This window comes from Anolis sagrei, chromosome 7, assembly GCF_037176765.1.
Source record: "Anolis sagrei isolate rAnoSag1 chromosome 7, rAnoSag1.mat, whole genome shotgun sequence".
In the NCBI taxonomy this organism is placed as follows: Eukaryota; Metazoa; Chordata; class Lepidosauria; order Squamata; family Dactyloidae; genus Anolis; species Anolis sagrei.
The window spans coordinates 26016833-26042921 of NC_090027.1; the positions used below are offsets into that span (position 1 = coordinate 26016833).

The following is a 26089-nucleotide window of genomic DNA, read 5'->3' on the forward strand; positions in this document are numbered from 1 at the left end:
ATTATATGGTACTTTGTTGGAGCCCCTCCTCTCTAAGCCTTGACACTATCCTCTGCCAGCCATAGTAAAGTTTCAGGAAAGAGTTACATCAATGAATTCATGGTATGTGTGTCAAGGTGGTTGATGTTATATCTTTGTCTTGGGATATCCTCCAACATAGCATGGGCTTTCCAATGCCAGAGATACAGCTTAATGGTGTAACATTAGAAAATGTTGACCGTTTCCACTACCTTGTCAGCCACCTCTCCACCAAAGTCAACATCGACACTGAAATACAACACCGCCTGAGCTCTGCGAGTGCAGCATTTTTCCGAATGAAGCAGAGAGTGTTTGAGGACCGGGACATCCGTAGAGATACCAAAGTACTTGTTTATAAAGCTACTGTCCTGTCAACCCTGCTATATGCCTGTGAAACGTGGACTGTCTACAGATGTCACATGCAACTCCTGGAATGATTCCATCAGCGCTGCCTCTGGAAAATCCTGCAAATCTCTTGGGAAGATAAGCAGACAAACGTCAGCGTGGTGGAAGAAGCAAAGACACCCAGCACTGAAGCGATGGTCCTTTGCCATCAACTCTGCTGGACCGGCCACATTGTCCAGATGCCCGACCACCATCTCCCAAAGCAGTTGCTCTACTCCGAACTCAAGAACGGAAAACGAAATGTTGGTGGACAGGAAAAAAGATTTAAAGATGGGCTCAAAGCCAGCCTTAAAAACTCTGGCATAGACACTGAGAACTGGGAAGCCCTGGCCCTTGAGCGCTCCAGCTGGAGGTCAGCTGTGACCAGTAGTGTTGCAGAATTTGAAGAGGCACGAATGGAGAGTGAAAGAGAGAAACGTGCCAAGGGGAAGGAGCATCAAGCCAACCCCGATTGAGACCGCCTTCCACTTGGAAACCAATGCCCTCACTGCGGGAGAAGATGCAAGTCAAGAATTGGGATCCACAGTCACCTACAGACCCACAAGAATACTGATCCTGGAAGACTTGGCCAATGAGGGATTGCCTAAGTAAGTAAAGTAAGTAAGTAATCCTCCAACATGGCATGGGCTTCAGAACAGACTCCCAACCATCCAACTATGTCACGTGTTTCAAAACCATGCCATTGTCATGTTAAGATGCCATACGCTTGGCCTTCTCGACTGGCAACCCACTGCTTAGTCACAATCTGCTGAGCTAGCCCAGGCTGCCAGCTGCTGAGCTGCTTCTTTTTGTTTCTTTCTTCATGGCTGAGCTTTGGTATTTTCTTTCCCCCCATTCTGTGCTGGCACGCCACGATGCACAGCCAGCTGTTGCAGTGATTACATTTTAATGTCTCAAGCTGGGAGTTCACATTTTGGCTGTACACACTCAAAAACTGTTAGCAGTAAATGGTTACAACTACCTTTCCAAGTCAAATCTGGTGTCTATCGCATTTGCTTTCTCTGTCTGCACAGGCGGATGGCAGGAAAGTTGGGCGTGTCATTGTAGTGGATGTATTTGAGCCTCGCCCTTTCCTGGATGCTGTGCGCTCCATCTGCTTTGTGCTGTAGACACAGGTGCAACGCAAAATCCTTGACACTACATTCCACCCACCTCCTTTTTTAAAATATCAATATCACTCTTATTTCAAAAGAAGAGCTTAAGATAGCAGAGGTCTCTTCACTGGTGTAGATGACAGAGAGACACAAATGTGCCAATTTAAATCAGGGGTGCAAATCTAGAAAAGGCTCTGGGTTTCAGTCAGGGAAAAGAGCTTGGCTGTTGCTTTGCAAAATGACACATTCAAATGTTAGATATGAAAACATTTATAAGCTACTAGCCATCCCCTGACTGCTGTGGCCCAGTCTGGTGATCTCGAAAATGAAGGAATAGTTTCTAATATATATAATTCCTTTATGCTTGTGGGTAAACAGTATTCCTTGTTGTTTCTATGTCAGTGTTGATGTGGAGATTGTCTGGTTTGCCTAGTATGGAACATGCAATATATCATTGTCCTTCTTTAGGGGTCCCATTAAAATCTATGATACTATATCTGTGTGTGCGTGTGAATAATATCTATCTATCTATCTATCTATCTATCTATCTATCTATATCTATGACTGGATGGCTCTTTGTGGGGAGAGCTTTGATTACGTTTTCTTGCCCTGGTGAAGGGAGTTGGACTGGATGGCCTTAAGTATTTTCTGTTGGTCATGGGGGCTATGTGTGGGAAATTTGCCCCAATTCTGTCATTTGTGGGATTCAGAATGCTCTTTGATTGTAGGTGAACTATAAATCCCAGTAACTACAAATCCCAAATGTCAAGGTGTATTTCCCCCAAACTTCGCCTGTGTTCATATTTGGGCATATGGAATATTCGTGCCAAGTTTGGTCCAGATCCATCATTGTTTGAGTCCACAGTGCTCTCTGGATGTAGGTGAACTACAACTCCCAACCTTAATGTCAATGCCCACCAAACCCTTCTAGTGTTTTCTGTTGGTCATGGGAGTTCTGTGTGCCAAGTTTGGTTCTATTCCATTGTTGGGAGATTTAGGTGAACTATAAATCCCAGCAACTACAACTCCCAAATGACAAAAAGCGAAGGACATACTTTGGGTTGTTAGGTGTGTTGTGTTCAAATTTGGTGTCAATTAGTCCAGTGGCTTTGAGTTCTGTTAATCCTACAAACGAACATTACATTTTATTTATATAGATTGTTTAAATAACAAAACTTCAATTTGTAGTGGGTAAACTTTCAGAAAAGGAAGCAGACCATGGGGTTAAGGTGGTGCCTCTTATGTGTCTTAAAGCAAGAGAGTGCATACATTAACATACATATATGTCAATTCAGATGTCGGTTTAGAAATAATTTGTTGCTGTGTTTTATTTCTTCAGGCCAAATCTGATTTATGGAAACTCTTTCATAGAATTATCTAGAAGAGATGTGACATTGCCGTCTTCTAAGGCTCAGAGAGTGTGACTTGTCCAAAGTTGTTGGACTGATTTCCATGGCTGAGGGGAGAATTGCACCTTGGAGTCTCAACAGGAACTCACTGTATTGAGTCTTTAGAAATAATTAATGAGGATTTAAACAGAAATGCAATACGGCTCACCATAGTGGGGAAGACTGTGATCTGGTGACCTTTACCCTCGCTGCTCAAGCCAGAATGATCTTGTGGCCTTATAATACGTCGACTAGAGCTGGTTTCCAGATTTTTCTAGAGAGCTAACTAGGGCCTCTTTATACAAGAGTGTTTGTGCTGGATAGTGCAAAAGTTGTTCCCCCTCAAGCAACCACTGATTTGGCTGGTTGGATGTATTGTGGAAACTCTAATCCAGAACTGTTCATATTATGGAGTCGGAAGAGTTCAACAGGTACAGTTCTTCTGAATGAGATGATGAAAAGAGAGGGATTCTTCAAGGATCTCACCTTTGGAGATCTTTTAACAACACAAGAGCTTATCAGAAGTGAGGGGTGGGGTGGGTCTTGAGATTTCTGAACACCACTGCTGGCCTCCATGTCATTGGAATGGTGAATCCATGCCAAGTATGGGTATGAGCCTTAATGGAGCTATTCAAGGTGATGAACTTGTGCTCTTTAATGCAGTGGTTCCTAAATTGTGTTCCTCCAAGGGTTTTGTACTTCAGCTCCCAGAAGCTGCAGCTAGCTTAGCTAAGGAATTCTAGGAGCTGAAGTCCAAAACACATGGAGAACTGTCATGACTCGTAATATGGTAGGCTGAAGCCGAAGCCTAGAAGTCAGTAAGCTGGCCTCCATGTTAGGAAGGTAGTACAGTGAGGCAGACATCTTAGGAGGGGCAGATCAGCAGAGGGGAGGAGCTCAGCTATCTCAGGATTGGCTAGGACAGATGGGAGGAGCCGGAGCTGTGAGTGTGAAAAGGCAGGCAGCTTCTGACAGAGGGAGAGATTGGATTTTGATCTGAAGGGAAGTGGGTGGATTTCTAGTGAGCTCAAGTTTTCCTGTGAGAGAGTGTTTGGAGGCAGGTGTATCTATAGGGATTGACCTGGAGGGTCAAGATAGCCACCTGTGGACTTGTGTGAGTATTAGAACACAAGTTGTTTTTACTCTCTAGGAGACAGGGTATCTCAGTTATTAGGGATCTCTGTGAAGAGGGAAGTTAGATACTCTGGGGACAGCCAGGATTGGTGTGTCAGAGGGACTCACTGCTACTAGGTACGTGAGGGAACTTGCTCACGTTAAAGAAAAGAAACCCAGTTAAGGAAACCATCAAGCTTGTTAAGACCAAGAAACCATTTAAGAAGATTGTACTTTGTTAACCAAATACGCTTGTGTAACTCATAGAAGAAGTTAGTTGTGTGTTCAAGTATACAAATAAACTTTGTTCTAGTTCAACCTTCAAAGCAGCCTCAGCATTGAATCATTCCATAGAATCTGTTCCAGTAAATTTTAACATCTTTTTACCTCAGACATTTTAAAGAGAGTTAAAAGGGAGGGCTGGTGAACAACGGGGTTTACCTCAGGCATAACATCAAGATAATTTCTCAAATCCATTTGAGTGGTGGCAGCAAATATACCAATACACATTCACGTTTCCTCAACGCATATCAAAACGCTTTGGGACAAGACTGTGTTGGTGTCCAGTTGGAGCCGTAGTAATCAAAAATCCTTTACACTGATTCTTCAAAGTGGTAACCAGCTGTGTGCTATAGAGCAGCTCAAGGAACGTGTGGGTGTGTGTTAGGGGATTTATTAGTGAAGTATTAATCCCCTGGGACCTGGCTACATTATAAGAACCAACATTTTGGGAACCACTGCTTTACTGCTTGGAGTAAACCATGGAGCAGATTCATTAGCCCACTGCCATGGAAGACACCAGCTCTCATAGCAGATACCACAATCTTCATAGGCTGTTGGAAGCACCAAAAACCCTTTCCTTATTAGCAGGGCTCTATCAAATGTGAACAACAGTGTGGAAGGTTCTGTAGGAGGTGGTTGAGGCACGGTGAGTTCTATGTTTCTCTGCTTTAGCTACGCAGTGTGTCTCTGTTTCTCTCCCTCCCTAAGCAGATGAGACTAAAAGGTAGGCAGCAATTTCCTTAGCTGTCACTGAAACATAGTCAAAAGCCACTGACTTTAAAGGAAACCTCTTAAGCTATGGTTCACTTGGTTTTAATATTTGATGAGCTAACCATTCTGTTGTTTCCGAGAAAAAACAAAAACAATGCTTTGTAAAAGACGATTGCTAAATGCAGCCTACTCCTCAGAGACCCACTTTCTCGTTTCTGTTTATACATCTTGGTCTGGGAGACTCTATTATAAGCAAAGGTTGGATATCTAAAGATGGTGGATGAATGGTGAATAAATTTCAGTTTAATAAGCTGAGATGGGGCAACCTTTTGGTCATGCACGGAGCTCTCTTTCTCCTAATTTCTTGGTGTACCAGGGATAATTCAAAGTCTTAAGCATCATTCTATCAAAACACAAAAATTATGGTGCTAAGCTTCAGAACAAATCATGAACCAATTTCAATTTCATGTTGGTGGCTCTTTTGAACCTGGTAAACATAATTTCCCGGTCTGTATCTAATGGAAAGCAATGGATAACTCCATTTCCTTTTACGTTTCACAGGCAAAAAATAGGACACGTGACCAGAAAACATCAGATTGTGGCAAAAGTTACTTATGAAAAAGAACTCACAAGTGAAGAGAAGCTATGGCAGCTCATTTGTTTTTGCTTGAGTGGGGTGGAAAGGGGATGAATTTACCCCTCTTCCCCCTGCTGAGTGAATTGAGTGCAAACTACTTGCTTAAGGAGCTCCACTGGCTGCCGTTCATTTTCCGGTCCCAATTCAAGGTGCAGGTTCTTACCTACAAAGCCCTGAATGGTTTGGGACCCGCCTACTTGCGTGACCGCATTTCTATGTACAAACCCATGCGATCTGCTTGATCATCTGGAGAGGCCCTTCTCTCGCTCCTGCCCCCTTCGCAGGCATGATTGGTGGGGACGAGGGAGAGGGCCTTCTCTGTGGTGGCCCCCCGACTCTGGAATTCACTTCCTAAGGATATCAGGCAAGCCCCCACATTGGCAGCCTTTAGGAGGAGTCTGAAAATGTGGTTGCTCCAGTGTGCCTTCCCTGAATAAGGAAATAATCTCCAGCAAAATGTCCTCAGAAGCACTTTAACTACTCGTTGGGTTGCTCTCCCTTCATTTCTTTTAAAACCTTCCTATCAGATACATCCTACCTCTGTTCTTGCCCAGTGTTTATTTTTAAGTTTTAAACTATTACATTTGGCCTGGCCATAGGTTTTTTAAATCCTCGTGTGTTACTGTTTATATGTGAGCTATATTAATTGTATTGTTTTTGTATTGTTGAAGGCTTTCATGGCAGGAATCACTGGGTTGTTGTAGGTTTTTCCGGGCTATATGGCCATGTTCTAGAGGCATTTTCTCCTGACGTTTTGCCTGCATCTATGGCAAGCATCCTCAAAGGTAGTGAGGTCTGTTGGAAGTAGGAAAATGGGTTTATATATCTGTGGAATGACCAGGGTGGGACAAAGGACTTTGTCTGCTTCAGCTAGGTGTGAATGTATTGCTTTTGCTTATTTTTTGTTTGTTTTATTGATGTGTTGTTGGGCTTGGCCTCATGTAAGCTGCTCCGAGTCCCCTTGGGGAGATGGTGGCGGGGTATATATAACATTATTATTATTATTATTATTATTATTATTATTTGCTGCATTTGAGATGAGCTGAGGACAAAGGGGGAAAATAGAAGAAGGAGAGGAATGTGCAGCACTTGGAGCTCACATAGTTTATTTATTATTTATTTATTTACATTATTTCTATCCCGCCCATTTCAGCCCGAAAACGACTCAGGGCGGTATACACAGTCGGCACAATTCGATGCCAAAACAAAATACATACATTGATAAGGCAAAAACATTAAGTGCAATTAAACATAAACGACAGTGCATAATAATAATTTTAAAAGAAACTATGCCCTCTGTTCAAATCATCCGTTACATTGTCTTGGCCATTCCTGGGTCAATTTCGAGCTCTAATTTGTCTGTTTACTCAGGGGTTCCGAATGCTTACTCGAAGATCCAAGTTTTTACTCTTTTTCAGAAAGTCGGGGGGGGGGGGGGGCTGATCTAATATCCCTGGGGAGGGAGTTCCACACCTGGGAGGCCACCACAGAGAAGGCCCTGTCTCTCGTCCCTGCCAGACGTGCCTGCAAAGCAGGCGGGATTGAGAGCAGGGCCTCCCCAGACAATCTTAGATTCCTGGGGGGTTTGTAGGGAGAGATGCGTTCAGATAGATAGACTGGGCCAGAACCGTTTAGGGCTTTATAAGCTAAAGCCAGCACTTTGAATTGAGCCCAGCAGCAGACTGGCAGCCAATGGAGCTGATTCAACAGGGGAGTTGTATGCTCCCTGAGCCCAGCTCCTGTTAGCAACCTGGCTGCTGCACGCTGGACCATTTGAAGCTTCTGGGCCATCTTCAAAGGCAACCCCACGTAGAGTGCGTTGCAGTAGTCTATACGGGATGTAACCAGAGCGTGGACCACCGTAGCCAAGTCAGACTTCCCAAGGTACGGGTTGACAATGTGTAAGATACCTGCCCTTTGAAGAGTTTGAATCCCCACTCTGAATCCCCACAGCAACCCACTGGGTAGCCTGGGGCAAATCATATCCACTCAGCTTCAGAGGCAGGCTATGGCAAACCTCCCTTTGAATATGCCTTTCTGAGAAAAGCTATGATGTGTATTTTGATGTATTCTGCTGTGTGGCTAACACAGCTATGCTGAATAATATGTTTACATATCTTACACATTGTCAACCTTTCCTCCATTGGTACAAAGAAATGGTCTTGGAAAGGTTTGTATTGTAAACATAAGATATCCCCTGATCCTTGTTTCTAGGAGGATCAAGCACCCACACCTCCAGCTGGGACGGATCAAAGATCTTTTTGGCATTTCTTGCTCCAGCAGTGCAATCAGATATGGCTGTTTGCAAAGGTCTTTCTGAACCCTTGGAGCAGGAAACAGTACATCACTTGGAGAGCATGAGGCATTTATTATTGTCTTCTATCCAACCAGCTCCTTATCATCTCAGAAAAACAACATTAAGGAATAGTAACACTCAGGAGGAGAAGTGGGGAAGAGGAAAAAGAGAAAGACGGAGGAGGCTAATATTGACTTTTGCAATATTCAATCACATCATTTTAGTCCTGTACTTTAAAGAGTGTTTCTTACTGCGAGGAATAAATAATAAAGGGGAGGGGAAACACTCCACAGACACACGGCTGACATCAAAAAGGCACTAGACATTTGGCAGACTGAAAGATCTGAAGTGAGGAAAGGGGAGTGCCTGGTTGAAAGTCAGTTCACGTAGCCCTGACTTCTGTTGCTTCACATTAATTTTACCCACCCTCACAGGTGGCAGAGTGATGGCAGCAGCTAATTATACACACACACTCGCACACGCTTCCTTGCTCTGCATTGTTTCCTGGGAGCAACATGAAACAGCTACCTTTCAATCCTCTATATTTCATCTCTATTCTACTCCTGAAAATAGCCATTGAGACAATACAGCACCTATTGAACACATCAGAGTGTGAGAATTTGGTCTCCTTTCAAATACAGTCAGACAATAATTCAAGCCACCTAAGTGAGTTCTCCACAATCAGTTCCATTGTATATCATTTGGTTACAAGGACAGTTCTACCCTGACCACTTATTCTGAGACCAATCTGCTGTGATGAATGCTGGGTTAGCCCCGGGATGGCTTACATTGCCAAAACTGTACTGCAGAAGTGGAAGGGAGTCTGGACCATCTGGAGATGCCAAACAGGCACCCTCACTACCTCTGAGGATGCTTGCCATAGATGTGGGCGAAACGTCAGGAGAGAATGCCTCTAGAACATGGCCATATAGCCTGAAAAAACTTACAACAACCCAGTGATTCCGGCCATGAAAGCCTTCGACAATATATTAGGCACCCTTGTTATCTCCTCTTGTTGTCACGACAGAGGTCAGTGTGTGTGAAGTGGTTCATCTGGAGTGACAGCGGCTGGGGTGCCAGAGTGACATCGGAGGGGGAGAGGAGGAACCACCACTCCATTCTCTGGTTGCTCCATCCCTCTGGCAGATGTCACTCCAGGTGATGAGTGACCTGCACAACCCATGCCGTGCTTGCTGGTCACTGCCACAAGAACGGGAGGGGATGGAGAAAGCCACTCCATGTCTCTGGGAACATGTTTACCCAGGATAGTAGTGTAATAGTTGTGGCTGGTTCCAATAGGCCTCAGAGTTGCAGTTTGCTCCAAATTCTGGAGCAGAACTCAGAGCAACCTGCAATAATAATAATAATAATAATAATAATAATAATAATAATAACTTTATTTTTATACCCCGCCAACCTTCTCCCCTTGGGGACTCGGAGCAGCTTACAAGGGACACGCCCAAAATTACAATTAAAAAACACATGTAAAACACTTAACCAATTAAAACATCAGATAAAAACAAATAACAGCACAATTGAAAGCAATATAAAAACAATATGGCTGAAAGAAACATAGCTGAGGTCCAGACTGAATGAGTGCAATACTTTTTTTTCAGGAGCGCAGGAAAGTCAGTAAACTGGGCAGGAAATACTGTAATAACACCTGTTGAGGTAGAACGTATGACAGTGTAAAGTGTGGGCCGGTGTAAAGTGCGGAACTTCCAGTAGGAACAAGAAAGTTATTGGTGAGTTGCTTAGTCAAAAGCGCACTGGAACATCCAGGTTTTTAGTTGACTACGAAAGGAGGACAAGGTGGGAGCCTGTCTGATCTCCCTAGGGAGGGAGTTCCAGAGCCGGGGGGCCATCACCAAGAAGGCTCTCTCCTTCATCCCCATCAACCGTGCATGTGACGGCGGGGGCAGAGAGAGCAGTGCCTCCCTAGGAGATCTCAAGGTACGCTCTGTTTCATAGGGGGAAGATGCGATCGCGAAGATAAGCAGATCCCAAACCATTTAGGGCTATATAGGTGATGACCTGCACTTTGAATTGGGAACGGAAACTTATTGGAAGCCAGTGGAGCTGTTTAAACAGGAGGGTTGACCGCTCTCTGTAACCAGCTCCCGTGAGTAGTCTAGCTGCAGATCTCTGGACCAACTGTAGTTTCCGGGCCGTCTTCAAGGGCAATCCTACGTAGAGTGCATTGCAGTAATCCAATGTGACTAGGGCATGGACATTCAGTTAATATGGTTTTAGGCTGTATTATGTAATTATTTTCCCTCCATTCCATCCATGCATACCCATTTCTTCTGCTCTGGTATTTCTTTAAAAATGATCCCCCCCCTTCCTTTTCAGAAAGCATTCATTCAGAAATGTCCTTTATTCTGTTCTCAATTTACAGAAATCAAGTGGAACTCAGGCAGTAGAGACGATCACTGAGATCTGGGACTAGAACTACAGCCGCTTGCTCCACAATCAGAGGGCTCATTAACTCAAGAGCAAAAAGGGACAACATGCTTGGCTGGGGCTAACAGCAGGTTGCACACTTGAGCGAGCCAAGTCATTCGCACGAAAGACAAATGGACCTGTTCTGTCTTATACGGAACCTGATCTTGTCTATGGATTGTACAAACTTGGCCTTGCCTCGTGTTAGCCTGTGTGCTATATAGCCTTTGTAAATTTCCTCCAAAATACGAAGCTGCTTTACACTGAGTCAGGCCTTCTATCCCTTTAGCCCAGTGGCAATAGCTCTGTAGGGTCCCAGGTGGAGACCTTAGGAAACAATGATGTCTGGAAAAAATAAAATAAAAATCTAGTTCATTGAGTCAAGTATTCTGGAAGTATTTAAAAAAGGGAAAAAAATTGTATGTGGCGCTCATGTGAAAAGAAGTTTTGGGAAAATGTTAATACATACGTTGAAAAGATAATAAATGTCAAACTGTCTTTAAATTCTTCAATTTTTAAAAAATCGACCTTTATAAAAACTTTGCTTCTGGCATATTAAGAACTGATATCACATATTATTTTTGTTACACTGTTGTGTATGTGAGATATTGGACATGCTCAATAATAGTTATGCAATACTGTCTAAAGGGAAAAACCTACCTTTGCTGCAATATTAGATCTACTTTATGATATACAAGCATATAGTTATATTTGAAATATTATTAGAAAACAAACCCCAACCAAGGCAACTTAACTTTCTGAAAGAAAGAAAAATGACTTTACTTCTTCCTCATGTAGCTAAGAATTGGAGCTTGGAATTGAGAAGGTTCCAGGTGTCATCAGATGAAAGCTCCTATCATTCCTGCTTCTTGGCAGGGGGTTGGACTGGATGGCCCATAAGGTCACTTCCAACTCTATGATTCTATGAACTGGACTTGTGTTGGAGGTTCCAGAAGATAAAATGATTCCCTGTCCCTTCATGGCTGTGCGATGATCAACAGCCGTGCGATGGACAGATCTTTGTCCAATCACAGTCCACTGACTCTTGCGTGTTGCCTGTACAGCCTCAGAAAAGGCAATGAACACAGAGGTGGTCTATACTTCTTTATGCAATAATGAAGAAGCACTTACACTGGGTTAACTACCTCTCCCCACTTCCTCCCCTTTGATGCAGGTATAAATCATGATAGAAGAAGTCTATCTTGGATTCCACACTTCCAGGGTCATATGCCCCTACTTCCAAGACAAACATTATTTGGTCATAGATTTAGCCCAACGGCCATATATCTCAATTTAACAATCTGATTTAGACAATCCGAACATTGTACTACAGGTTGAGTATTTCTTAACCAGAATGCCAGAGACAAGAAGTCTCTTGAATTTTGGATCCCCTTCCCCTTGGATTTTGGAATACCTCTTTTGCATTTATGAGATATCTTGGAGATGGGGCCCAAGTCTAAATATGAAATGTTTTTATGATTCATATAGCCAGTATGACCTAGTGGTTTGAGTGTTGGTTGGACAAAGGCCCCATCTACACCGACATATAGTGCAGTTGAACTCCACTATTTTGTTGTTGTTCATTCGTTCAGTCGTTTCTGACTCTTCGTGACCTCATGGACCAGCCCATGCCAGAGCTCCTTGTCAGCTGTCACCACCCCCAGCTCCTTCAAGGTCAATCCAGTCACTTCAAGGATCCCATCCATCCATCTTGCCCTTGATCGGCCCCTCTTCCTTTTTCCTTCCTTTTCCCCCTAAGTTTTCCTTTCTTCTCATGATGTGACCGAAGTACTTCATCTTGGCCTCTACTATTCTTCCCTCCAATGAGCAATCAGGCTTTATTTCCTGAAGAATGGACTGGCTGGATCTTCTCGCTGTCCACGGCACTCTCAGAACTTTCCTCCATTATATGGCAATGGAAATGGGGTTAAGACAATTGAGACCAGTGGGAAACCATTGGGTGACTTGGATAAGTCACATACTCCACATTAGAGGAAGTCAAATCCAAAACTCCTCTGAAAAAAAACCTTGCCACAAAATCCCTGCAACAAGGTTTCAGTAAGTTAGAAGTGACTTGTAAAGACACACAACAACAAAAAGAAAAATGCACTTTCATTTTAAATGTAAATTTTGAAAACCATTTAGAGGGTATGACAGACAGATAACATTGCTCACGCTGCTTGTCTACTGATGGCTTAGAAAAAGCAAAGCAAAATGTATGGATTTTCATATTTCAAAAATTTGGGGAAATATGGTCTGTCCGGTGTGTACATCCGCACAATACCTCCAGCCTCGACTGAGCCCAGGAACTGCGGGCATCCTCCTGCAAGCATTCACCCTTATCATCCCTGGACACCTCTGTCCAAGCAGACTCCTCCTTCCCCTCCCCGAGCAGCCTAAGCAAAAGAGGATGCTCTAGAAAGCCCAAACTACCTTCTTATCTATCGGTAGCAGCTGCTTTCAGCTCCTTGGGCTTGCCTTCTGCACTAAGCAGTTTGTAATCCGAGGAGTGGAAGGGACTGCTAAGCTAGGAGCAGAAAATGAATTTGTTCCTGGCTGATGTGAATCAAGAGCACGCAGATGCCGGCTCCATTCAGATGAAAAACCATGGAGATTAGCTAGCCACTGATAGCCGGCAGGCTCCACAGGCTACTGCGCTTCCCGGCTAGCTAGCAAACTAAGCTCCCGTTTCTTTCTGCATTGACCACACATGGATTAGCTGGATTATGCTGGAGAACCTCTCTAGATGGTTTTTTCACTGGCTGAGTGGTTCCTTCCTGAGTTTGAGCAATCTCTTTATCTCCAATTGGATGCCCTTCCCCCTCCTCACATCTTTTGAGAAAGAGTAAAAGGTTTAAAAGGACAGCTCTGAAATCATAAGCTAAATGTCTGCTGTTCTCCTCTCTCTTCCTTTCTTGTTTATGTAAACCGCAAAAAGTTGCAAACTGCTTTACTTAGGTGACCCATGAGCAAATGCCCAAATGCATCTCTCCTTGATGTCACTAATCTTTCTAATATGAAGACACTATGGATAATTTGGAGCAAAACTGGTACAGTTTAGAAGTGAACAACAGACTGGGACATGAAACAGTAAGGTTTTTGCTTGATGTTGTTCTGACTTACCTTATCCCTTAGGACAAGGATGTTGTGAGACAACAGAATCATGCTTTCAGACTTGCCATTGTCTTTGAAATAGTTTGGGATCACACATGAATGACCACATGTGTATGAATCACACTAAGGATTCAAATCAATTAAAGAAACCTTGTTCTCTGGCCTATCCCCCAGAGCTCTTTGGCCAGTGATTACATAGTTGTTGTTGTTGTTGTTATTATTATTATTATTATTATTATTCTCAACTACATGAGATCTATGTGACCAATAACATTTATTTAGATATTGACTCATGAGACTGCGGAGCGCAGCTATCGTAAACCCGGGACCGAAGACTGGAGACCTCGGTACACTCCTTCTATACCTGGGACGTCGTCCTCTTCCACCGAGCGCGCAGCTTCGGGAGGGACGCACATGGAGCGGTGAGGGAGGAAGGGGACACCCGCCTAGCCAGCCAGATCAGCCGAATCAACCCTGGCGATCAATGGGGTGACAGATGTCGCAGCCAGATCGCCCTCACATCCGACAGAAACATTAAAATGGGTATGTTAAGAAAAGGTACATTTCCAAATCCATCTCTTGGGAGATTTCAAAGTAAAGTTAAAGGTTTGCCCTTGATATTAAGTCTAGTTATGTCTGTCTCTGGGTGTTGGTGCTCATTTCCATCTCTATGCCGAAGAACCGGCATTGTCCGTAGATGCCTCCTAGGTCATGTGGCTGGCATGACTACATGGAGTGCCATTACTTTCCCACTGAAGTGGTACCTATTGATCTACTCCAGTGGTTCACAACCTGTGGGTCCCCAGATGTTTTGGCCTACAACTCCCAGAAATCTCAGCCAGTTTACCAGCTGTTAGGATTTCTGGGAGTTGAAGGCCAAAACATCTGGGGACCCACAGGTTGAGAACCACTGATCTACTCACATTTGCATGTTTTCAAACTTCTAGGTTGGCAAAAGCTCGGGCTAACAATGGGACCTCACCCCATCCTGTGGATTTGAACTGCTGACCTTCCCGTCAGCAAGTCTGCAGCTTGGCAGTTTAATCCACTCTGCCATCGCAATCCCATACGGAGATTTTATATTGATTTTAAATTGCAAAACTGGTACAAAATTAGACTTTGGATATGTTATTCTTTATAGTTCTCTTCCCACCCCAAAGGTCAAGTTGGATGGAATAGTCTGGAATGAATGATCTCAAAGCATAGCAGGCGCGTTTGGTGGGGACGAGGGAGAGGGCCTTTTCGGTGGTGGCCCCTCGACTCTGGAACTCACTCCCTAAAGACATCAGACAGGCCCCAACCCTGGCAGTCTTCAGGAGGATCTTGAAGATGTGGTTGTTCCAGTGTGCCTTCCCAGAATATGATCCCATAGCACTTTGTCCTCCAAAGCACCTTACATTTCCCTGAGTCTGCTTGTATGCGCTCCACAAACACTAGTATCACCTTTCGTTCATGGCCCAGCATTATTTCCAATTTTAGCTCTACATTTGGCCTTCCCACTGTTTTAATTATGTGTTGCTTTTTAAAATAATGTTTTGTATTTTATTGTCTATGTTTTTTAATTGCTTGTATCGATGTTTATTGCTTTTGTTGTTGTGTTGGGCTCAGCCTCATGTAAGCCACACCGAGTGCCTTGGGGAGATGGTAGCGGGGTACAAAGAAAGTTAATAAATAAATAAATAAATAAATAAAATAAAGGCAATATTTTAAAGTGCTTTAAACATTGTTTAACAACCACATGGAAATTCTGCACAGAATAATTCCTGGTTTGCAAAGATTATTTACAGTGAAGGCTTCTTCTCATTAGAATTTGCCAACCCTAAAAAATACTCTATATTTTAAAAACAGAGTATTTTCAAATATGATTTCTTTCCTTGTCTAAGAATCACAAAACACAGTTGCCGATTGGCTGAGAAAGGCGGTATACAAATACAGTAAATAAATAAATAAATAAATAAATAAACTCCCACCTCTTCTCAATTACCTTCTTCCCTTACTGCCTTCATTATGAAATGATGATCTGTTGTTAAATTCTAATCAAGGTGATCAATTGCAACATTTACACTTGCCTCAGACAGACAAGAGTTCTTTCTCCCACCCTGGACATTCCACAGATAATACGTAGAAATCTCACTTGCCTACTTTCTAACACAACTCACCACCTCTGAGGATGCCTGCCATAGATGTGGGCAAAAGGTCAGGAGAGAATGCCTCTGGAACATGGCCATACAGCCTGGAAAACTCACAGCAACCCATTGATGTTACATCATTTCTGGATGTCATTTTGAAGAGGAAACATAGGGAAAAGGGGGTTCTTCGTATGGGATGGGAATTTGGCTCCATGCCCCCACACAATTGTTTTATAGTGTCCATGTAATTTCTTTTTCTTCCTCGTTTGTTGAATCAAAGAGCATCTAGCTCCTTAATCATACTTAAGAAATTTGACATTTCATAAGTTCAATATGGACTGACCTTTTCCACGCCTTTGAGAGCAATGTATGGATCCGAGTGTAGTTCTTTGTTATTAATGGCATCCTATATTGGATGCCATTAGCAATATAAACACCAGCATTCTGGATGAATCATGAAACAAGGTTGATAAAGAACAAACCTTTCCACACCACAATGTAACAAAACAAACTAGAATCTTGGGTAAGAAAATCAAGATTAGACCAGCAAAAATTCAATAACCTAGGAGTACAAAAAGATCTTGAAATGCTATGGAAAGGATCACAGAATACCTGCCAAGTGTGTTTCAGGAGCAAGACATTTGAAAACCATTGAAAGTCCTTCAGCCTACTAACTCTCTGTGCTGGTACGGCTGTACCAGAAGCTCCAAATGTAGTTGCTTTGTATTGAGTGTTTGCTTGCAGTCCTAGGTTTCAGGGGTTCTGCAGAAAGGTGGCTTCCTTTGGTTGCAGTCGTAGGGCAAGTCACCTGTCCATCATCGTTAAGTTTTGGTTCCGCCCCTTGCTCAGAGCAATTGGGAAGGGAAGGGAGCTATTTTTAATTAGTCACAGCAAGGAAAGCTAATGTACAGGACGTGTGCAAGCTTCCCCTGTACAAAAGCTTCAACCCTTAAGACTTTCCGGGGGAGAACAGTCTTAAGAGCATCCAAAGATCTCCAGAGATTTCCAGGGAAACAGCCCTAAAGCTTTGAAGAATGTCAGAGGGTAACAGTTTGGAAGACTAAAGATCTCCAGCTGGAGAATATCCAAGCCTTTACTGGTAGGTCCACTCGGTGCTTGAGAAGTAGTTCGACCTGGTAGCGGAGCCCACATCAGTAAGGATTAGATTACAGTCAGCCTGGGAGAAGTTAAAAAGGGGATTTTCCTTTAAAATAAAGAAGAAGTTATTGAAGACAGTTGCCTGCCCTTCGTGGGCAAGTTTAGGAAGCCACCAGTTGCATAAAAGCCTGGAAGCATTTGGTTAACTTTATTGAAGACAAGAAAAGTTTCTGTTTGATTGTTATTAATAAATGACTTTGTTATACTTCACAAGGCATCTAAAGATCATTCGTGGTGCAAAACCTCTGAGAACTTCTCTTTGTGCCCCCTGGCTTCCCACTGGGCAAAGGTTGCACGTCCTGTTCTAAAGGAAATTCTTTACAGGCCCAGCGTGCGACAGAACACTCTCCCTCGACTAATTCAACACTAGATACATGAAATTGTAAAAAAAAAAATTGTCAGCATTTCTCTACAGATACAAATTTTACACATCTCCCGTCTAAAAAGCCTCTTCCTCTAATTTATGCATTAATTTTATGGATTTTATGTAGTTTTGTTTGAAGAAGTGCACTGCAAATTTCACGGGAGCAAAGAAGCAAAATGACAATTGCTCTCTGTTTTGTGTTTTCATCCAGGGACTATTAATTAGATTAGTCCAAATTAAAATGTACATTGAATTAATTTTTCTTCCATTGTTATCTGATCTCTTCATATTTTCGGGGTATGGAGGAGTTTTACCAAATGTGAAACCTGGGATGACTCTATACTGGCACGAAACCCCAGACTCCCCCTGTGCTGGCACGGTAGTGCCAGGAGATTTCAATTTCCTTTCTTGCACTCTTAGTTTGCATGAATCTATTCAAGCTATGCTTTTTTGCAATTGGGTAGCTTTCTCCAGGTTGCAGTCATAGGGCCAACAACCTATCAATCATCATTAGAGCCTTTAGATCTGCCCCTTTCCCCAGGTTTTGAAGGGAAAAAGGGACTTTCAGTTCAGTTCTACAGTTGGAAGCCTTACAGAAGGACGTGTGGCTCTTTTCTCTCCCCACCTGTTAAAAGCTTCATTTCACACAGCTTTTTCTGGGGAATAAAGTTATACCTACAGCCAGCTTTTCTGGGGTTGAAGAAACAGCTTTGCTGAGAGAAAGGTTACAGCCAGCTTTTGCTGGGAAATACAGCCAGTTTGCTGGGCAAAGGGAATGGTTCCACAACCTGCGTGGAAAATCTAAGGGACTCCAACTCGGCAGCTTCACGAAAGACCTTATCTGGTAAGGGACACTCGGGCAATCCATAACGCAGATTGGAGGCAGGAGTAGGGGCCTCACGCCAGCAAGGAAAAGAAAGATTTCCCCAAGGAGGGATCAGAAGGTTTCCCCAAGGAAAAGGAACAGTTCATTAAGCAGTTGCCTGTCCCTGTGGGCAGATTAAGAAAGCTACCAGTTTTCCAGAATTATACAGTAATTTAATTCCTTTGTTGAAGATTTAAGCTCCAATAAAGAACTTTGTTCAACTTACTTTAAGCCTCTACAGAACTTTGTGGTGGGAAACCCAAGGGCCCTTTAGCTGAGGAAGCCCCGGTGTCCCGTTGGGCATACAGAAAGTACGTCCTGCAAATAGACATTGTCACAGGCCCAGCATGTGACAGCACACCCCCTGAGATGACTCCTGGCAGTCCTCACTCCTTCCAGTAATTATCACAGATTATTCCTGGTTGTATCACTTTGCCCTGCTTCAGGAAAAGTCGGGGGAATACTTGGAGTTTGCTTGAAACTCTAGACTGTCCTACAGCTTTGGGGCAGTGTGGACAGCCACCATCTCCCCGAAGGGACTCGGGGCGGCTTACATGGGGACCAAGCCCAGTCAGCAAAAATTAAAATAGAACACAGTAAAATACATTGCATTACAAACCTTAAGAAAAAAACCATACAAAACATCATAAAAACATAAACCATCAAAAATCAACAACCAGAAGCTGAGCACAGTATGTATTCAGAGCTCAGCGCCGCGGGGCAAGGTAGTAAACTGCAAAAGTCAGATAATTAAATTAGGGCTAGAATGGTCACGTCAACTGATGAACCGATTAATCAGAGCTACATTGGAACATCCAAGTCTTCTGGTCTTTATGGAAGGCAGACAGGATTGGTGGTAATCTAATCTCCCTGGGGAGGGAATTCCAGAGCTGGGGGACCACCACCGAGAAGGCCCCCTCCCTTGTCCCCACCAACTGTGCTTGTGACAGAGCTGGGAGCAAGAGGATGGCTTCCCTAGCAGATCTTAGGGTTTGAGAGGTTCATAGGGGAATCGCAAAGATAGGCTGGACCTGAACTGTTTAGGGCTTTGTAGATGATAACCTGCACCTTGAATTGGGACCAGAAGCATATCGGCAGCCAGAGGAGCTGTTTTAATAGGGGGGTTGTCTACTCCTTATAATTTCATCCAGTTAGCAACCTGGCTGCTGACCATTGTATTAATTGCAATTTCCTGGCCTTTTTCAAAGGCAGCCCCATGTAGAGTGCATTGCAGTAGTCCAATCTGGAGGTAAGTAAGGCGTGGACCACTGTGACCAAGACAGGCTTCTCGAACTATGGTCACAGCTGGCACACAAGCTTTAACTGGCCTTTGCACATCAAGCGTCAGCACTGAGACCAAGAAGACCCCCCAACTGCGGACCAGTTGGCGGAGAGTAACCCCATCGAGCACAGGTTGCCACCCTATACCTCAATCGGCCATACGACTGACCAGGAGGACCTCTGTCTTTTCAGGATTAAGCTTCAGCTTAATCCTGACAAGATAGATATGTATACAGCTCTGGTAGGTGATTCCTTGGCTGGAGATGAATCACTCCAACCTCAAAGTTGCTCCATGTGTTGCTCCATGTGTTTGAAGGATTGGATTCAGTATCTCAGTTAGTTCCTTTAAAGTTCAAATTTAAACCTGGATCAGATTAACTGCTCCACTTACATGGGCATTATTAGCACCCATTGTGTGTATGATTCTATTTCCTTTGTTCTAATTTAAAATTAATTTGTTCCTCATTCTGTCTCATGGTAATACGTGGATTTAAACCATCCATCTTATCCCCTGTAGTTAGTACAGCCAATGGTGATCCATTATGGGACGTGCCATCCAGCAAAATCTGAAGGGTCACACACTGCACATACCTCAAACAGAGAAACCATAGTTATATCCCCAAATGTTCCTGATAGTGGACATCAGATGATAACAGTTTCTTAGTATAAAGCTCTTTGACCAGATGTTTCTTCTGAAAAAAGTTGACTACCAATTGCTTCATTAGAGATTTGGAACACCTCCCCCACAAAAAAATAAATGCTTGCTAGTCTTTCTGTGACCAAAATCCTCAAGGAGAGCTGAGAGGACACATTAAAAAGCACTTATCTATGCAATGTGCATCAAAACTTTATGAGTTTATTAGCCCTTCCATCAATGTGTGCAGATGGAGGACCTTTTATGACCTGCATTTTGGGCAAGGGTTAGAGGAACAAGATTTAAATCAGGCAGCTTGTGGCTCGTGCAGCTCTTTAACAAGGCACGGCCTTTGGATTTAATGCTCTGATGCACCTGGATAAACTCAAATTAAGAACCCCAGCCATGATGCACATACAAGCACAAACCATTTCAGGGAGGCTCCTTCATTTGCAAATGGCAAAGGACTAAGAAGATGTCAACACTGCATTAAAAGGAAAGTGACTGAAGGTGCGTCTACACAGATCATATAATGCAGCTTGAAGCTGGATGGAGGTCAGAGTGGTACAAAACATATACTTCCAATGCACATTGAAGCATGCATTAGACCCAAAACAGTGTGTGTGTGTTTTTTTTTTAAACTCTTCACCAGTGTGTCCAAAATAAGTTGAAACTCGAACCATCCGAGACCTACTTGCTTTTTGGAAAGCCTGTAAAACTTTTCTTTTCCGAAAATCTTTTGATGGGTGAACAATCCGGGCTATGCCTGTTCTCGCTGCCTATTGTTATCGTTATGGTCATTTTAAAGCTAATTGTATTGTTTTAATCTGTTTCTGTAAACCGCTCCGAGCCAAATTGGGAGTAGCGGTATACAAGTTGAATAAATAAAAAAAAAAGTAAAAAAAATCTGTAGCTGATCAGAGTATATAAAATGATCAAGGGTCTGGAGAACAAGCCCTATGAGGAGTGGTTTAAGGAGCTGGGCATGTTTAGCCTGAAGAAGAGAAGGCTGAGAGGAGACATGATAGCCATGTATAAATATGGGAGAGGAAGTCACAGGGAGGAGGGAGCAAGCTTGTTTTCTGCTTCCCTGGAGACTAGGACACAATGGAACAATGGCTTCAAACTACAGGAAAGGAGATTCCATCTGAACATTAGGAAGAAATTCCTGACTGTGAGAGCCGTTCAGCAGTGGAACTCTCTGCCCCGGAGTGTGGTGAAGACCAGGCCTGTAGCTTGGGTGTGTGTGTGTGTGTGTCTTAGGGGTTCAAATTTTTCAGGTAAAAAAAAAAAACCTGGTTTACTCATGAATTTTAACTGGTTAACCAAATCCCCATGCTAAGTCTATGAGTTGCAAAAAATTAAAAGTCCCTCCAGAACTGCAAGCACTATGTCAAGCAAATATTGACAGTTTATTCACATTGTTATTACTTGCAGCAATAGCCGATATAGCGAATCAACCAAGTTGGGGGGGGGGGTGTTGAATGCTTTCATTAAGGAGGGCAGACTTGGTGGAGGTGGTTGACAGCGGCGGAGCTGCAGGCTATTGAAGGTTGCTCTGCCTCCTGCTGTGCTCTTTGTTTCAGAGCTAGGAGGCAGGTTTCAACCCCCTCTGAAATTTTCAACCCCCCCCCCCCAAATTTTCAACCCTGCCCAAAAAAAATTTCTGGCTACGGTCCTGGTGGATGCTCCTTCTTTGAAGCTTTTAAACAGAGGCTGGATGGCCATCTGTAAGGGGTGCTTTGAATGCAATATTCCTGCTTCTTGGCAGGGGGTTGGACTGGATGGCCCATGAAGTTTCTTCCAACTCTATGATTCTATGATCCCATGCAAGCTCAAATCCGAAACTGAAAATGTAGAGCACTTTCACAGAGGTTGGAAAATTCTATACATATTATAGAGGTAGGTAAAGGCACTGCCTGCAAAGCTGTTTTTGGCAATCCACAACCCCATCAGATTCTCTTTCAACAAATACCTATTTCTGAAAAGCAGAGTTCCAGTCACTTTCAATGCCACATTTATCTTTCTTTTCCTGGAAATGTTGGCAGTCTGTGAGGCCACTAGAAAATCCTGGGATAGAAAACTGTTCTTTGAACCTACTGTAATTTTCCTCTCATACCACATGCTCATTGTGTTCTATTCTCTCAGCTGAACAGACTGCGCTCTGGCACCACGAGATGCAGAGCCAATCTTAAGAAATGGGGATACAAAGTGGAATCCACGACATGCGATTGTGGAAAAGAGCAAACTACAGACCACCTGCTGCAATGCAACCTGAGCCCTGCTACATGCACAATGGAGGACCTTCTTGCAGCAACACCAGAGGCACTCCAAGTGGCCAGATACTGGTCAAAGGATATTTAATCAACTACCAAGCTTGCAAATTCTGTATTTTGTCTGTTTGTTTGTTTTTGTTGAAAATGTAATACAAAGTCTAGTTGCCGATGACACGATAAATAAATAGCTGAAGTACAGTAAATTAATATTTTAATAATAAAATATTGCAACTCAATTATTCTAACACGCGAATCAACACTTAGCATTCCACTTTCTGTTCGATGGCTGGCCTCTATGGGATTTCCAGCCTGACAAGAGCAGAAAAGGTATATTGGCCGTCATACATACATGAGAAGCAATACAGAAAATTGTAATCAAACCAACTAATGAAGCTGCCTGTTTCAGAGGGTAATCAATTGTGTGGGAAATGTGTAATAATCAAGCAAAGCTATGTGCAACAAAATGCTCATTCATGCCTGTGTTGTGTTAAAGGCATCCCCAAGCAGATGGTTTCACGAGTTCACTGCCAGGGCTCTCTAAACAGCTGTTGCTTGCTGGATTGGGAAGAAGCGCCTGACTGTGTGACAGTGTCAGCTTGGCAAAATGCACAAATGGTCACAGCACTGAGGCAATTGATGCCTATTGCCATATAACTACATTTTCAACACAAAGGATTTCTTATTGGCAATCCTGTTGTTGGATTCATCGGCTCAGCCTTGGGGACAGAACTCAGAAGACTGTATTGTAGTCAAGGTGTGTTGCTTCTACAGCAGTGTTTCTCAACCTGGGGGTCAGGACCCCTGAGGGGGTCACAAAGGGGTGTCAGAGGGGTCGCCAAAGACCATCAGAAAAAAATTTCTGTTGGTCATGGGGGTTCTGTGTGGGAAGTTTGGCTCAATTCTATCATTGGTGTGGTTCAGAATGCTCCTTGATTGTAGGTGAACTATAAATCCCAGTATCTACAACTCCCAAATGTCAAAGTCTATTTTCCCCAAACCCCATCAGTGTTCACATTTGGGCATATTGAGTATCCATGCCAAGTTTGGTCCAGATCCATTACTGTTTGAGCCCACAGTGCTCTCGGGATGTAGGCAAACTACAACTCCCAAACTCAAGGTCAATGCCCACCAAACCCTTCCAGTACTTTGTGTTGATCATGGGAGTTCTCAGTGCCAACTTTGGTTCAATTCCATTGTTGGTAGGGTTCAGAATGCTCTTTGTTTATATGTTAACTATAAATCCCAGCAACTACAACTCCCAAATGACAGAAGCAATTTCCCCACCAACCCCACCAGTATTCAAATTTGGGCATACCGGGTATTTGTGCCAAATTTGCTCCAGTGAATGGAAATACATCCTGCAGATCATTATTTACATGGCGATTCATAATGTTAGGGTTATGGTTGGGGGTCACCACAACATGAGGAACTGTATAAAGGGGTCGCGGCATTAGGAAGGTTGAGAACCACTGTTCTACAGGGACCTGACTTTCAAATGATATCTAGCAAGAACATAGCTGTTTGGTATTGGGTTCATCAGGACTGGCATTCTATCCCTGCCACACCAGTTAGACATTTCTATATGAGATGAAACTGTTGATTTCGTTTCTGTGACTGCCTAATATCCACATCTATAGAATGGCTGAGTTGGTCCCTCATAACTGATTGATTCAATTAAGTGAAGAGACTCCACATTGTAACAGCAGTGGTGGACTGTTTTTGAGCTTTAGGTAGCTTAAAGTAAAACATTGGAAGTTATATGGGATCATTTTTTAAGGATGCTCTTACCTGTACTGAGTGACAGCAGGGTTGGCTTTTGCAGAGCAATGAAACTTCACTGTGTTGTCTTCAAGGACAGGTTGAGGTTCCACTGACAAATTGACGAGAGGAGGATCTGTAAGGAGACAATAGCCAATCTATTAGCAACCACACTTCTATGCCTGGAATTGCATTTTCTCCAGTGATGCTTCCTTTCGCTGTGATGGATGGCTGTGTGCCAACAAGCCAGCACACCTATTTGACCTTAGAGTGCCAGAAGTGCAGTGTCTCCAGTGCAACATCCCCCTTTTTTCTGAGAGAATGATGGCTTTAAGGGCAGAACCAGTCTGGGAGCAATTATTTCTTGTTGTGCAATTTCTTTCCCAAGTGACTTTCAGAAGGTCATTCTCTGTCTCTAAATACACAAAGGCCTGCTTGACCCAAACTGTTAAGTCCACAGGCTAAAGACTGCAACACATTCTCTTTGCAGTGTAAGAAATGTTATACAAATATATTGTCGAAGGCTTTCACAGCCGGAATCACTGGGTTGTTGTAGGTTTGGGGTTTTTTTCGGGCTATAAGGCCATGTTCTAGAGGCATTCTCTCCTGACATGGTGGTTGTTAGAGTGGTCCAGCATTTCTCAAATAATATGTTGTGTCCAGGTTGGTTCATCAGGTGCTCTGCTATGGCTGACTTCTCTGGTTGAAGTAGTCTGCCGTGCCTTCCATGTTCCCTGATTCATGTTTGGCCAATGCTGCATTTGGTGGCCCCTATGTAGACTTGTCCACAGCTGCATGGTATACGGTAGACTCCTGCAGCAGTGAGAGGATCCCCTTTGTCCTGGAACCAACCTGGACACAGCATATTATTTGAGAACACAGAAATGCTGGACCACTCTCACAACCACCATGTCAGACTACACAGAGAAGCCATTGAAATCCACAAGCATGTGGACAACTTCAACAGAAAGGAGGAAACCATGAAAATGAACAAAATCTCGCTACCAGTATTAAAAAACTCTAAAATTGCAACAGCAAAACAACAGAGAGGAAACAATCAAGGACATCTAATCACCTCTCAATAAAAGATTGCCCCAGGCACTGCCAAACCATCAATTGCTAATCAAGGTGGTCAGTTGAAACATTCACACCTAGTTCCAGCAGACATGAGTTATTTGTCCCACCCTGGTCATTCCAGATATATAAACCCATTTTCCTAGTTCCAACAGACCTCACTACCTCTGAGGATACTTGCCATAGATGCAGGCGAAACGTCAGGAGAGAATGCCTCTAGAACATGGCCATATAGCCCGAAAATACCTACAACAACCCAGTTATACAAATACATTGGGATTATGCACTAGTATTTCTTCCTGCACTGTACCATGTCAGACTTAAGGAGAGGAATTTTATGCTGGAATGTCAATTAAATATCATTTTAACGCCCACTTCTGTGAATCTTTCCCCATTCAACTTCAGACACTGTCATAGAGATCTGGCACAAAAAAGGCATCCACGTGAACATGGAAAATCCCAGAATGCAATAGGGAAAGGCTATAGGGAAAGGGCCACAACTCTCTATACAATTGAAAAGGGACTATCCGGTTCTCTGTTATTGTTTAGAGAACAAGAAGTGAAAAGATTATTTAAAAATCTGATTAAATTTTGTGAATATTAGTTTGCTACTACCTGTGTTGTCATTGTGCTGTCAAACATATTAAAGGTTTATTATTTTTAGCATCTGCTACAAAGCTACAGGGGAAAAAAAAGCATGTTGTCAACAACAGAACTCATATTAACCTTGCCAAGAGCATTAACTAAAATAATTTGTTGTGTACAGGGAATTTGGAAACCAACATCTGTACATGATGCTATGTACCTTGGAAATAATAATAATAATAATAATAATAATAATAATAATAATAAACTTTATTTGTACCCCGCTCCATCTCCTCGATGGGGACTCGGTGCAGCTTACATGAGGCCAAGCCCAAAATAATAATTACATGAAATAAAACAAAACTGAAAACGCAAATAATAAACAATAATAACGCAATTACATAAAACAAAAGACAACATAGCAATATAAAATTACAATAAACACAATCAGAGATAACATGGGCG

General features: G+C 43.1%; 1 protein-coding gene across 3 annotated transcripts in view; it reads right to left on the reverse strand.

The window, feature by feature from the left end:
• KIRREL3 (kirre like nephrin family adhesion molecule 3) overlaps positions 1 to 26089 on the reverse strand; it is a 952985-nt gene that overhangs the window by 168600 nt on the left and 758296 nt on the right. For all 3 annotated transcript variants that reach the window (XM_060787109.2, XM_060787106.2, XM_060787107.2), the window contains one exon: positions 23996 to 24101. In XM_060787109.2, the coding sequence (XP_060643092.1) occupies positions 23996 to 24101 (106 nt within the window). The remainder of the gene's footprint in view (positions 1 to 23995; positions 24102 to 26089) is intronic.